Raw genomic sequence first — 14,870 nt, 5'->3', positions numbered from 1 at the left:
CCAGGCCCCTTCAGTTTCACGCCCCCCCTTAGGTTGGGGGTGCTTGATGGCACTCGCAGTTCGCATGTGGGAAGGTTTATGCGGCCTGTGCCCTTTCCCCACCCCCATACCTCTGGGGCTCCAACTGGGCTGTGGTCTTCTCCCAGCGCTCCAGTCTGGAGGTCTGTGCTTTGGGCTCTCTTGGTTCAGAGCCGCCCTTTTAACCTTGGCCACCCTCCGGAAAGGCTCCTCTATGCTGGGCAAGGGTCCTAAAGCTGTTTTCCCCTTGTCCCAGGCCTTCTTCCCCCTCTGACAGGGGTCACAGGATCCGCAGTACTGTCGGACAGTAACAAAGACCCCAGGCCAGTAAAAGCTCCGTAGCAGCCTCTGCTGGGTACGCCAGGTTCCCTGGTGCCCTGAGAGGGGAATGTCATGGGCCCGGCACAGCAGCTGGCGGCGATACTTCTGGGGTACCACCAGCTGCCTCCTGATCCCCCCTGACTCCATTTCCCCTGGGGGAGCCCATTCTCGGTACAGGAACCCCTTCTCCCACAGGAACCTTTTCCGGCCACCTCGTCCCATGGTCTGTACCGCATTGAGGTCGGCTAGGTCCCTTATCTTCCGCAAGGAGGGGTCTCTCTGTAACTCGGCCTGGAACTCAGCAGCTGGGACAGGGATGGCCACCTGCTCTTCCTCGCCCGCTGGGCCTGAAGCTGCAGCCTCCCTGAGCCGTGTCCCTGGGCGTTCCCTCCCCACCAGGTTAGGGTCCTGCGCCTCAGGCAAGGCACCCCCCCCAAGGCCAGGGCGCAGTGCCCCTCGCCGGCTCTGACTGCGGGTCACAACCAGTGCCTTTTGGGGGTTGCTTGGCCAGTTCTCCAGGTCCCCCCCCATCAATACCTCAGTGGGCAAATACGGGTGTATCCCCACATCCTTGGGGCCCTCCTTGGCCCCCCACTTCAGGTGTACCCTTGCCATGGGTACTTTGACTGGTGTTCCGCCCACCCCCGTCAGGGTCAGGTAGGTGTTGGGCACCACCTGATCTGGGGCCACCACCTCAGGCCGGGCCAGCGTCACCTCTGCGCCCGTATCCCAGTATCCATTGACCTTCCTCCCATCCACCTCCAGGGGAACAAGGTACTCTCTCCGGAGGGACAGCCCCGCGCCTACCATATAAACCAAAAACCCTGAGTCTGGAGCATCCAGCCCCCTAGAGGAGCTGGCCTGGAGCTCTCCTCCCTCCTTAGCAGGTGGTACTCTGCCAGCCCCCCTTCCCTGGGAATGCTGCCTTTCGCCGGGCTGGGTCTCTACCCAGTCAACCCTCTGTGGGTTCGGTCTGCTCAGTCTGTCCCTGAGCCTAGGGCACTGGGCCCGTATGTGGCCCTTTTGGCCACAGTGGTAGCAGCCCATGTCCCATGGGTCCCCTTGAGTAGGTCGGATGGTCCTGATGCCGGATGCTCCCCTCTGATGGGTTTTTTCTGTATTTTCCCATGGGGAGGTCCCATGGTGACTCTCTCTCTGCGTTGTGGTGGGACTCCTCCCTTTTATCTCCTGACCGGCTCTTTACAAACTCATCGGCCAGCTGCCCGGCGTGTCGCGGGTTCTCTGGCTTTCTGTCCACCAACCACAGCCTCAGGTCGGATGGGCACCGCTCATACAGTTGCTCCAGTACCAGCAGTTTAATCAGGTCCTCCTTCGTCTGGGCCCCACCAGCCCACTTGCTGGTGTATCTTTCCATGCGGGCGGCTAGTTGCAGATATGAGATCTCAGGGGTTTTATCTTGACTCCGGAACCTTTCCCGGTACATTTCAGGAGTCAGCCCAAACTCACGTAGCAGGGCCTTTTTGAATAGTTCGTAGTCCCCTTTCTCTGCCTCTCCCAGTTGGCGGTACAATGCCACGGCTTTGGGGTCCAGTAAGGGGGTAAGGACCCGGAGTCTGTCCGCGGGATCAACCCGGTGCAGCTCGCAGGCCGTCTCAAAGGCCTCCAGGAAGTCATCCATGTCCTCCCCCTCCTTGTGTGGGGCCAGGATGCACTTATCAAAGCTCCGTGCAGTCCTGGGTCCCCCCTCACTCACCACAGCCGGGGGTTCGCTGCCCCTCAGTCTCGCCAGTTCCAGTTCACGCTGACGCTGTCTCTCATTCTCCTGTCTCTGTCTCTCTTTCTCCTCCCGTTCATGCTGTCTCTGTTGTTCACGATCCTCCAGCTCTCTCAGTTTTAGCTCTTTCTCCCATTCCAGCCAATTCCGCTACACGGAGAACAGGCCCAGTTCGTCACAATACCTGACTCATATTTAGCTTGTGGTCCACTATAACCCCTAGTTCCCTTTCTGCCGTACTCCTTCCTAGACAGTCTCTTCCCATTCTGTATGTGTGAAACTGATTTTTCCTTCCTAAGTGGAGCACTTTGCATTTGTCTTTGTTAAACTTCATCCTGTTTACCTCAGACCATTTCTCCAATTTGTCCAGATCATTTTGAATTATGACCCTGTCCTCCAAAGCAGTTGCAATCCCTCCCAGTTTGGTATCATCCACAAACTTAATAAGCGTACTTTCTATGCCAATATCTAAGTCGTTGATGAAGATATTGAACAGAGCCGGTCCCAAAACAGACCCCTGCGGAACCCCACTCGTTACGCCTTTCCAGCAGGATTGGGAACCATTAATAACAACTCTCTGAGTACGGTTATCCAGCCAGTTATGCACCCACCTTATAGTAGCCCCATCTAAATTGTATTTGCCTAGTTTATCGATAAGAATATCATGCGAGACCGTATCAAATGCCTTACTAAAGTCTAGGTATACCACATCCACAGCTTCTCCCTTATCCACAAGACTCGTTATCCTATCAAAGAAAGCTATCAGATTGGTTTGACACGATTTGTTCTTCACAAATCCATGCTGGCTATTCCCTATCACCTTACCACCTTCCAAGTGTTGGCAGATGATTTCCTTAATTACTTGCTCCATTATCTTCCCTGGCACAGAAGTTAAACTAACTGGTCTGTAGTTTCCTGGGTTTTTTTTATTTCCCTTTTTATAGATGGGCACTATATTTGCCCTTTTCCAGTCTTCTGGAATCTCTCCCGTCTCCCATGATTTTCCAAAGATAATAGCTAGAGGCTCAGATACCTCCTCTATTAGCTCCTTGAGTATTCTAGGATGCATTTCATCAGGCCCAGGTGACTTGCAGGCATCTAACTTTTCTAAGTGATTTTTAACTTGTTCTTTTTGTATTTTATCTGCTAAACCTACCCCCTTCCCATTAGCATTCACTATGTTAGGCATTCCTTCAGACTTCTCAGTGAAGAGGGGGAGGGATAGCTCAGTGGTTTGAGCATTGGCCTGCTAAATCCAGGGTTGTGAGTTCAATCCTTGAGGGGGCCACTTGGGGATCTGGGGCAAAATCAGTACTTGGTCCTGCTAGTGAAGGCAGGGGGCTGGACTCGATGACCTTTCAAGGTCCCTTCCAGTTCTAGGAGATGGGACATCTGATATCTCCATTAATTAAAGAAGTAATTAAACATCTCTGCCATTTCCAAGTTTCCTGTTACTGTTTCTCCCTCTTCACTAAGCAGTGGGCCTACCCTTTCTTTGGTCTTCCTCTTGCTTCTAATGTATTGATAAAAAGTCTTCTTGTTTCCCTTTATTCCCGTAGCTAGTTTGAGCTCATTTTGTGCCTTTGCCTTTCTAATCTTGCCCCTGCATTCCTGTGTTGTTTGCCTATATTCATTCTTTGTAATCTGTCCTAGTTTCCATTTTTTATATGACTCCTTTTTATATTTAGATGGCTAGAGGGTTGTGTGTATGGGGCGAGGCGGAGGGGTAAATGGAGGTAGGTAGGTAGGGGTACATGGGGGTAGATTATAGAGGGTTGGTTTGGTGATAGGATGGGTAGGTAGGTCGGGGGTAGATGGATGGAGGGAGGGGAGGAGGGTCGGTGGGGGGGAGATGCAGGCGGGGGACGGGTAGGTGGGGGGTAGATGGATGGAGGGAGGGGAGGAGGGTCGGTGGGGGGGAGATGCAGGCGGGGGATGGGTAGGTGGGAGGTAGATGGATGGAGGGAGGGGAGGAGGGTCGGTGGGGGGGAGATGCAGGTGGGGGACGGGTAGGTGGGGGGTAGATGGATGGAGGGAGGGGAGGAGGGTTGGTGGGGGGAGATGCAGGCGGGGGACGGGTAGGTTGGGGGTAGATGGATGGAGGGAGGGTCGGTGGGGGGGAGATGCAGGCAGGGGACGGGTAGGTGGGGGGGTAGATGGATGGAGGGGGGGAGGAGGGTCGGTGGGGGGGAGATGCAGGCGGGGGATGGGTAGGTGGGGGGTAGATGGATGGAGGGAGGGTCGGAGGGTCGGTGGGGGGGAGATGCAGGCGGGGGACGGGTAGGTGGGGGGGTAGATGGATGGAGGGACGGGAGGAGGGTCGGTGGGGGGGAGATGCAGGCGGGGGACGGGTAGGTGGGGGGTAGATGGATGGAGGGAGGGTCGCTGGGGGGGAGATGCAGGCGGGGGATGGGTAGGTGGGGGGTAGATGCCGGCGGGGGACGGATGGGGAGAGACAGGAGGGCAGAGAGCCGATGCCCCGGGTTGCTCCCTTTCGTAGGGCACTAGTCTGGGCTCCCCGACTCCCCCTCCCGCTCCCCCTGCCTGCTGTGCGGGGGTCCGAGGGGACCGGGGGGGGGGGTGCCCGGCGCTCAGCCTCCCTTTCCAGATCAGGCCTGTTCTGTGCGTGGTGACCCGGCTGAGGCGCTGGGGGTGAGGGGGGGAGTTGGTGATTGATTTGGCCCCTGCTCCGCTGGCCAGGTCCCAATTTCCAGCATCTCTGGCTTTGCCCAGCCATGAAAGATTGAGATGGTGTGTGTGTGGGGGGGGGATCAATACATGTGTGTTCCTGGGAGGGGCATTGCTGTGTGTGACACCTCGTCTGTGTGAGACCCTGTGTGTGTGACATGACACCGCGTGTGTGTTAGACCTGTGTGTGTAGCTCCGTGTCTGAGACCCTGCGTGTGTGACATGACACCGTGTGTGTAATACCTAGGGTGACCGGACAGCAAGTGTGAAAAATCGGGACGGGGTGGGGGGTAATAGGAGCCTATAGAAGATAAAGCCCTGAATGTAGGGACTGTCACTATAAAATCGGGACATCTGCTCATCCTGGTAATACTGCATGTGTGTGAGACCCTGTGTGTGATGCTGTGTGTGAGGCAGTGTGTGTATGTCACACCGTGTGTGTGTGTCAGTGATTCTCCCTCCATCCCCATCAGCCCCCCGCTGGCATGTGCTCTGGGGGAGCCCTGGCTGCTGAGCGGTGGCTCCCCCGTCAGGCGGTTTGGGCCCTGGCTGGCCCAGTGCCATGCTCCCCGCTGCGGGGTGGAGCCGCTGGCGGGCGCCCCCAGCACACAGCTCAGAGCGTGGGGCGACGGGGGGGGGAGACGGCCTGTCTGGGCCATTGCTGTGGGGCCGGGGCAAGCCTGCCCGTCCCCAAGCCTTCCCCGGGAACCAGCCCGTCCCACCCGGAGTGGCCAGGGGCTCCTACTGCCAGCCTGCAGTGCCTATCCTCTCACCTCCGCACCCAGCCGCCCGCTGTCTGTCTGTCCCGTTGTCCAGCCCTGGGCCCTGCGTCTCTGGCCATGCAGCTGCAGGGGTTGGGGGAGAGGCAGGGACATCCTGGCCCCTAGATAGACTCCATGTCATGAACGCGAGGAGGCGGGAGCGGAGCATGTGGCTGGGCCCAGGGGTCACGGACCCATGGGATCGGGGCAACGCCCCACCTTTTAAACAGTCCCGGGGAGCCCCCCTCAGTATGCCAGGCCCCCACTGGGTCCCACTCTTCCTCGCCTGGGCCCCACTTCCTAGATGGAGCCTCCGGGCTCCAGCCCCGTTTCCCGCAGGGAGCTGTGCCCAGCGAGTGGCATGGGGCCAGCCCCCAGGAGAGCCTCGCCCCCTGCACAGAGCAGTGCACCCCCAGGGTTATGCAGTGACACCCGGCTGCATTCGCAGACCGAGCCCGGTTTGTCGGGCACCTGGACGCAGCCCTTAGACGTAGGGGTGAAAGCACCGTCTGTCTGTCCTGCCCCCAGCAAAGCACTAGTCGGGGGCAGCGGGTTCACCTCTGGCTCTGGCTCTCTGACCTGTGCCAAGAGCCGGCCCCTTATCCCTGCCAGTCCCCTCCCAGATCGCAGTCCCAGGGCCACTGGGGTCAGCGTTCTGGCCTCGGGGATTGTCCATCGTCATCTCGGGTCCTTGTGGCTTTGGGTCAGACTCGGCCGCTCTTTAGCCCGACAGCTCAGCGACACGCACGCCGCCCTGAGAGCGAATGTCGTCCTTTCCTCCCTCTGGGAGCCAGGCAAGGCTGGGGGGAAACTGAGGCGCACACCGGGGTCATAGAATCATTACAAAACATACCCACTTTGTCACCCCAGGACTCCTGGGTTCTGTGGCCTGGCTCTGTGCCCATGGGTAGGTCAGCCCCCTGTGCCATGCCTCAGTTTCCCCCATGAGGACAGCGCCAGCCCCTCCCCTCAGGCAGGTGGGGTTTAGAGGGAGCCCTGGCCCATGGCACCTGACCCTTGCTGTCTCCCTCCCTCCCCAGCACTGAACGAGCCGACCATCGACTACGGGTTCCAGCGGCTGCAGAAGGTGATCCCCCGGCACCCCGGAGACCCCGAACGCTTACCCAAGGTAGGGCTGCTCCCCCGCAGGGCACGGAGGGTGGACAGCCCCACGGCGGTCAGGTTCCCGTGCCGCCAGCCCAGCAGGGTGACTAGCGGGTGGCTCCACAGCACTGCCAGTGAACGGCTGCACGGCTCTGGCCCCATGCTCCCCGTGCCCGGACAGCACGCTGGCACCCGGGCTGAGGCGGCAGGGGAGGGGAATGGCGCGCCATGGCCGAACATCTTCCCTCCTATTCTGCTGTCGCCCTGCCCTGCCCCCGCCTCCCGAGGGGGAAACTGAGGCGCAAGTGGCAGGGAAGTCCCCAGTGCCAGGGCCGCCCGGCTGGGTCTGCTCGCGGGATCGAGGCCACCATCATCAATGGGAATCTGGGTTTTGTTTTCCAAGGTGCTTTCCCAACATACAGACACCCCAGCACTGCCCGGGAGAGCACAGCCTGACCGACCGGCCCAGGGGGCACTGTCGGGCTGGCTGGGGACTACAGGCCTGGCACACCGCACCCCTGAGAGAGCGGGTGCCTCTGGCACCCCTCCTTCCCTGTGCCCCCCTTGGCACCCCTTGCCCCGGACGGGGACAGCAGTTTGCTGGTGCCAGGCCAGGCAGCCGGGATGGGGGCAGAGCCAGTGTTGGGCTGCGTGAGAGGTGGGGGCCTTGGGGCGCTGCAGAGAGCCGGGCCCAGACGGGCCTGTGTTCCCCCCCTCCCCCGCCCGCGCAGTGACACTAATGGCTCCAAGCTGGGCCAGGGCCGCCTGATGAGAAGTGACAGGCCGAAGCTGCTGACAAATTGGAGCCATTCATCATGTGGTGACAGGGCCCAGCCGCCCACGCTGCGCTGCGCTCGCTGCTGCCCCTGCGGGGATGGGGGCAGGGACCCCCCGTCCCAGCATACACATGGGGGCCGCAAGGGGGAACCACCTGCCCCAGGGCCCAGACGCAGGATTAGAACCCGAGTCCTCTGCCAGGAGTGGGGGAACAGCACGGCATCCTTTGTCAGATAGAGGCGGGGTCCGCTGGGCAGAGCAGGGGGTGGGCCTCAGGACTCCTGGGTTCCATTCCTGGCTTTGGGAAGGGAGTGGGGTCTAGTGGGTGAGAGCCAGGACTTCTCCCCCAGGCCTGCACTGCTCCCCAGTTTCTCCCCCCAGCTGTGACAGGTGTGCGCGTGTAGGGCATGGGGGAGGGTGCTGATGGGGTGTCCAGGCGTCCAGGGCTATACCAGGACCACCCACCCCTCCCCGGGTCCCGGCTTAGCACTGGCGGGGGCTGCTGTTCGAAGGGCACTGTGTCCATGCTGCGGGCCAGATGAGGCTCCCCCCCGTGGCTGGGTTTGGTGCCCCCAGCCCGTGCCCATAGCTGAGACACGTGGTGGGCGCGGAGGGGTTGGCTGCATTAGGCCCCGGTGTAGCCAGCCCAGGCCGGTGGCCCGGTGTGCCAGGGGAAGAGCAGTCACAGCCCACTCGCCACCTGCCCGCACCCCAGCAATCCCAGGGTCAGGGCTGCAGCCGGGCCTTCTCCATGGCGGCATTGATCGGACCGAGGTTACAGGCGGGCGGCGAGCGCGTGGCTGCGATTGCCCCTGCGCAGCCTGACAACAAGTCAATACTGCGGATCTCAGTGGGGGGGGCTGGACGGACGGGCGCTGCCCGCCTCGCCCCCACACACGCCATTGCCACAGGCCGGGGGGCCCTGGGCAAACAGCTGGGAACCAGGCAGGGGGCCAAGGCCTGGCAGACTCCTTCTCAGTGCCTTTCCCTCCACACACCGGCTTCCCCTGGGGCTGGGAGGTGTATCTGTGTGTGTGTGTGCGTTGTGTATTGAGGGAGTGTATCGGGGGTGCTGTGTGTGTTGTATATCGGGGGATGTGTGTGTGTGTATGTTGTATACCAGTGTGGGTGAGTGTGTGTTGTGTATCTCTGGGTGAATGTGTGTATTGTATATCGGGGGGGGGTGTCTGTGTATTGGGGAGGGTGTGTTGTATATCGGTGTGTGTGGTGTGTATCTGAGGGTGTACTGTGTATTGGGGTGTGGGTGTTGCATATCTGGGATGTGGGGGATGTGTGAGTGTGTTGTGTATCGTGATGCGAGTGGGTGTGTTTGTGTTGTGTATCGGGATGTGAGTGTGTGTGTTGTGTACCAATGTGAGTGGGTGTGTTGTGTATCAGGGGAGGGGTGTATCGAGGGTGCTGCGTATTGGGGGGGTGTTGTATATCGGGGCACATGTGTTGTGTATCGGGATGTGAGTGTGTTTGTTGTGTACCAGTGTGTGTGTGTTGTATATCAGGGATTTTGGGGGGATGTGTGAGTGTGTTGTGTATCGGGATGTGAGTGTGTGTGTTGTGTATCAGTGTGGGTGGGTGTGTTGTGTGTATCGGGGGTAAGTGTGTTGTGTCTATGTGTGTGTTGTGTATTGGGGTGTGGGTGCTGTATATCGGGTGGGTGGGTGTGTATCGGGGCACGTGTGTTGTGTATCGGGATGTGAGTGTGTGTGTCGTGTACCAGTGCGTGTGTGTGGTGTTGTGTATTGGGGTGTGGGTGCCGTATATCGGGTAGGTGGGTGTGTATCGGGGCACGTGTGTTGTGTATCGGGATGTGAGTGTGTGTGTCGTGTACCAGTGCGTGTGTGTGTGTTGTGTATTGGGGTGTGTGGTGCACCCAGGGGAGGGTGCACCCTCTAGTGGCTGACCCCAGTTATGCCACGGCCCAGGGTCAGGTTGCTGTCCGGTGTCTGCGTTGGCAGAGGCCTGTGGGGCGGGGGTGACGGCAGGTGAGGTGGGGCAGGGACTGGAGAGAGGAGAAAAGGGCCCCCATACCTCCAGCTGTGGCTTTATGGTTGACCCCTGGGGGTAAAATCGCGCCGGATGTGCCCTCTCCTGATCTCCATCCTCCTCCCCCGGCTCCAGAGAGCGCCCCCAGTGCCCCGCCCTGCCCGTCCCTCACATCACCCCTCCTGTCACCCCCCTTGCGGCCCTGGGACTGGGGAGCCCGGGTGCGTCCGGCTGCCCACTCTGGGCCCGAGGGACCCACGGGTCTGCGCTGCACCTGACACGGGGCTTGTCCCCCCGGGATCAAGTACAAGTGTCCACGCCTGGCGCTCCTCAGGACCGGCTGCTGCACCGCCAGCTCTGCCCCGCCCGCCGGGCTACCGCTCGGTGCAGACAGGGCTGCAGGGCTGAGCCGGAAGTGGTGCCGTGGCCCCCGGGCCAGGTGGACACTCGGACTCCAGAGGGAACATGGCCTGTACCGATTGCCCTGCGTAGGGGAGGAGTGTCCCCACACTGGCTCTGCACCACTCTCACTGAACTAGTCTGAACCTGATTTAAATTAAACCGGTTTGACTTGGGGGTGTAGCCAGGGATCGCCCCCTCTTGGGCCTTATTTCTTCAGTGCTTTCAACACCCTGGCGGGGTGATGCCTCGGGCCAAAGGAATTGCGGCGCGGGCGGGTGCTGGTCTCTGGCCTGTTCTCCCCGGGGGTCAGACTAGGTCAGCACAGTGGGCCCTTCTGGCCCTGGCATTTATGAATCTACGGCTCCCCGGGCCACAGGCCCCCCTGCGCCGGGCACGGCCCAGACACGAAGCGCTGGTCCCTGCCCGAGCTGCTGGCAGTCCGAGGGCCTGATCCCCGCCCCTGGAGCCAGCCGGAGTCTCCCGGGGCCGCTCGGGAAAGCCGCGCCTCGGGCAGTCACCGTGCGGGCGCTGTGATTGGCCCGTGATGGCTGGCTGGCGGGCTGATGACAGGGCGCGCAGCCCGTTGGAAGGAGCCGCTCGGAGCGGGGCCCTTGGCCGGCATTTCCTCACTTCAGAGTCTGCAGGCGCTTCGGGGTTCTGCTAACATCCTCTCGCGAAAACCTGGGCTCGCCCAAAGGCGGGCAAGGGGTCCTGATCCAGCCATGGCGAATCAAACAGGGCTGGCCCCGATGCCCCAGTATAGCACTAGGGGGCGCAGTGCTGCAGGGAGTGGGGAGGGGCTCAGTAGGGGGCGCTCTCCCCAGTGCCCAGCATGGTGCTAGGGGGCGCAGTGCTGCAGGGAGCGGGGAGGGGCTCAGTAGGGGGCGCTCTCCCCAGTGCCCAGCATGGTGCTAGGGGGCACAGTGCTGTGGGGAGCGGGGAGGGGCTCAGTAGGGGGCGCTCTCCCCAGTGCCCAGCATGGTGCTAGGGGGCGCTGTGCTGCAGGGAGCGGGGAGGGGCTCAGTTGGGGGCGCTCTCCCCAGTGCCCAGCATGGTGCTAGGGGGCACAGTGCTGTGGGGAGGGGGGAGGGGCTCAGTAGGGGGCGCTCTCCCCAGTGCCCAGCATGGTGCTAGGGGGCGCAGTGCTGCAGGGAGTGGGGAGGGGCTCAGTAGGGGGCGCTCTCCCTAGTGCCCAGCATGGTGCTAGGGGGCGCAGTGCTGCAGGGAGTGGGGAGGGACTCAGTAGGGGGCGCTCTCCCCAGTGCCCAGCATGGTGCTAGGGGGTGCAGTGCTGCAGGGAGTGGGGAGGGACTCAGTAGGGGGCGCTGTCCCCTGGCTCGCTGTGCGCCAGAGCCTCTGGAGGTAGCAGGGGAGGGCCGCTCACCCGTGGCTTGTCGTCGTCTCCCCGCACACCTCCTTGCTGGGGGCACCCTGGGCACAGCCCTGCCTCTGACCCGCCTGGCTAGGCCCCTGCTGGGTGTAGAGCGCCGCTGTGCCCGCTTGCACTCACCTACCCAAGCGGGGCACAGTCAGAGGGCTCCTCCAGTCTATGGGCAGCCGGGCTCCTGGCCATGCCCGGATGGGCCCCCTGGCACCGGGAGCCCCGTGTCTCTGGCGGGTGGTTGCCAGGTTCCCTGCAGTGGGGCCAGCTGGTTCTCCTCCTTCTCGGGGTGTGTATTGCTCCAACCAGGGCTGCTCCTTGGGCCCCCCCATCCTGGGACCCCTCCCCTTACTCAGGCCTCCTGGGCATGGCCAGTGCCTTAGCCTCACCCCCAGAGATGGGGAGCCGAGCCCAGGAGACAGGGCCCAGCTGCAATCCAGTGTACGCCAATGGCTCCCAGGGGCTCACTCCGCCCTCGCCCTAGTGGGGCAGCGCGACATCCCAGCGGGCTGGGGCGCAGACAGGGAACAAGGGGCAGGCAGCCCCAGCTGTAACCCGGACACCCCCCTCCCTGGGGGAACAGCCCCTTCTTCAACTCTGCCAGGCGAACGCAGCCTCGAGGAGCGAGAGTCCCCTCCAGGAGCCACAAGCCCCCACCCCACGTCCAGCCCACACCCCAATCCCTGAGCCCCAGCCACAAGCCAGCGCCCAGGGCAAACAGGGCGTCTTGGATCCATGGAGAGCTCCCCATGCCAGAAGGAGCAGGGGGACAAGAAGCTAGTGTCGGGTTTTGGGGTGAGGTTGTTGATGGGCCCTTGGGGGGCACGCTAACGCTCTGGGCACTGCGCTGCGGGTCCGGGAGGTGCATGGAGTGGGTGCAACACAGGCAGACCCGCTGCCAGCTCATGCCAACGTCCCCATGTCTCAACTGAATGCTGACAAATATGTAGCGGGGATCCGCCTGCCCCCGTTAGTGCTGGTAAAATAGGATATGGGTGATAAGAATGTTTTTGGTGTTTAGACTTTACTAAACTCTTGTGAGTTGCTGCCTGCGTTAATCTCACATACTGCATCTGTGGCCCGTACTGTAAGGTGCTATTTGAGCGGTTGTATTGTGAGCCTGTCTGACATTGTAACTCACCAGAGAGGAGAGAGACAGTAACTGGTGTGAAGTGCTGGTTTCCAACAGGTGTTACGTCCTGGCCCACAGGGAAGGGCCGGCGACACCAGACGGACTATTGTGGGACATTAACCAGGACAAAAGACATTGGTTGTTCTGCCCTCCTCCCCCCCCCCCCCCCCGTGAAGATGTGGATTTCTCCCATCAGCTGAGTTTGCAGCTCAGAGCACATGCGGGGGGGGCGGGGGGGGGGGCGAGGAATAGAAACCCCTAGCAAGAAGGAACGGGATCTTTATGATGCTTGGACTCTGGAGGTCGAGGTTTCTCGGCATAAGCAAAAGATCCCCAGTGCTTAGCCCGGGTTAGCCCTAAAGGACATAAAGAGCTTGTTTATTATAGAAGATTGTGTTACCTTTTGAAGCTTAAGATTGGCACTTGTGTGTGTGTATGTTTACCTGCTTTAACCTTGTAAATAATTCTCATTTCCTTTTCCTAGTTAATCGTTAGATAGTTTATTGTGTCTCTGTGTAAGATCTAAGGTGCAACTGACCTGGGGTAAGTGACTGGTCCTTTGGGATGGGAAGTAAGCTGAATAGTGCTGTGTTGCTTGGTGAGAGGGACCAGAGATCGGAGCACCCAAGGGACTGGCTGTGACTCCGTGTTGAAGCTGTTATGGTGCCTGAGGAGTTTGCCCTTGATGATTAGTTGGTGAAATCGAAGTACAGAACTCACAGCCCATGTGGGCTCTGTGCCCTGGCTCCTGGCAGCCTGCCCTGAGGTTGGTTCTCACGCTCTGGATCCCTGTAGGGCCGCCTGACCCCCGCGTAGCTGTGGCAGGCGTCACATCCCCCAGATGAGTGACGTTTACAGAGCAGGACCCCAGCGCTGTTAAAAGTGTAAACTTGGTATTGAGAATTGCCCAGGTCACAGAATAGACACAATGAGTGACTCACCGGGGGGAAAGACCTGGAACAGATCCGTTTGCAGAGGGGAATGTCCCATAACAGGAAAACCCCAGATCAGGCGCTGAGAGCTTGGACCAGGCCCCCGGGGAAGAAGAGGTGGTGAAGCCCAAGGACCCTCCAGCCCCAGATGCGACCGAGGAGCCCCCCACAGGGGAACTGGCCCGACTGCAACCCCCAAGAGCCCAGGAAGAACATGAGCACCAGAGACTGATGGGGGAACTGCGGGTCAGGGAGACCAAAGCAGCCCAGACAGTGGCAGACCCCACCAGAGGCAGACGGGAGCTCTAGCAGTGCAGCCCAAAGGACTGGAGCAGTGAATGGAGTTTCTCTAACCAGTGATCACACACACACACCCAGCACCGGGGAGTGGGAGAAGGTCTGCCTGACTGCACAGAAGAGAGACTGTGTGGGGCGCGCAGTGTCCCAGAGGACAAGCACATGCCTGTCCTCTTAACCAGATCATCTGGGAAAGCCAGACAAGCTTGTAACGATCTGGAGCAGGGCGATGCTGAGGTGGACAAGATTTGTAAAGAAAATGTGTTGGAAAGATTGGAGCTCACCCCTGAGCCCTCTTCAGTGACGTATAGAAACATCGGAGTGTTTGACAGGGTCACTCACCTGAATATGTGCACACAATGGGTGATTTTATGAGACAGTGGATAATGGGGGCAGGGGCCGATGGTGATCATGAAAAATATCATTCTGGGATGTATTAGCGGGACACAAGAAGTCGTTCTTCCACTCTGCTCTGCGCTGATACGACCTCAGCTGGAGTATTGTGTCCAGTTCTGGGCACCACATTTCAGGAAGGATGTGGACAAATCGGAGAGTCCAGAGAAGAGCAACAAAAACGATGAAAGGTCTAGAAAACATGAGCTATGAGGGAAGATTTAAAAAATTGGGTTGGTTTAGTCTGGAAAAGAGAAGACTGAGAGGGGACATGATAACTGTTTTCAAGTACATAAAATGTTACAAGGAGGAGGGAGAAACATTGTTCTCATTAACCTCGGAGGACAGGACAAGAAGCAATGGGCTTAAATTGCAGCAAGGGAGGTTTAGGTTGGGCATCAGGAAAAACTTCCTAACTGTCAGGGTGGTTAAGCACTGGAATAAATTGCCTAGGGAGGTTGTGGAATCTCCGTCATTGGTGATTTCTAAGAGCAGGTTGGACAGACACCTGTCAGGAATGGTCTAGATAATTAGTCCTGCCCTGAGTGCAGGGGACTGGACTACGTGACCTCTTGAGGTCCCTTCTAGTCCTACGATTCTAGGATTCTATATTCATCAACAACTTCTGCAGCCTCTAAAACTGTGGATGGTTTTTGTCGCACACGGTTGCCTTCACCTCCTCCGTAACTACCCCAACAATGGCTCCCCCACCAGATCAAACAGTTTCTCATGATCACCTTCAGCCCTTGCTCCCATTACCCAAGAGTCTATGGGGTTTGCCCCTTTCAATCTCCTTTGGGGAGACAGGTGTGGGGACCCCGGTCTTGGGAGGGTGGTACAGAGGAGACAGGACAGTAGGGGAGTGTGATAGCGAATGTAAAGGCTGTGATGGGCCCGTGCGTCAGAACCTTGAAGGAGGCTCGGGCTG

General features: G+C 59.7%; 1 protein-coding gene across 2 annotated transcripts in view; it reads left to right on the top strand.

Moving 5' to 3' along the window:
- The window catches only part of EBF4 (EBF family member 4), a 100,378-nt gene that overhangs the window by 74,104 nt on the left and 11,404 nt on the right, over positions 1-14,870 (top strand). For both annotated transcript variants that reach the window (XM_054029344.1, XM_054029343.1), the window contains one exon: positions 6,564-6,652. In XM_054029344.1, coding sequence (XP_053885319.1) covers positions 6,564-6,652 — 89 coding nt within the window. The remainder of the gene's footprint in view (positions 1-6,563; positions 6,653-14,870) is intronic.

The sequence above is a fragment of the Malaclemys terrapin genome, chromosome 5 (genome assembly GCF_027887155.1).
Source record: "Malaclemys terrapin pileata isolate rMalTer1 chromosome 5, rMalTer1.hap1, whole genome shotgun sequence".
Lineage (NCBI taxonomy): Eukaryota > Metazoa > Chordata > Testudines > Emydidae > Malaclemys > Malaclemys terrapin.
Note: the sequence above shows the minus strand (reverse complement) of the source record. Positions and strands in the feature narration are given on the sequence as shown.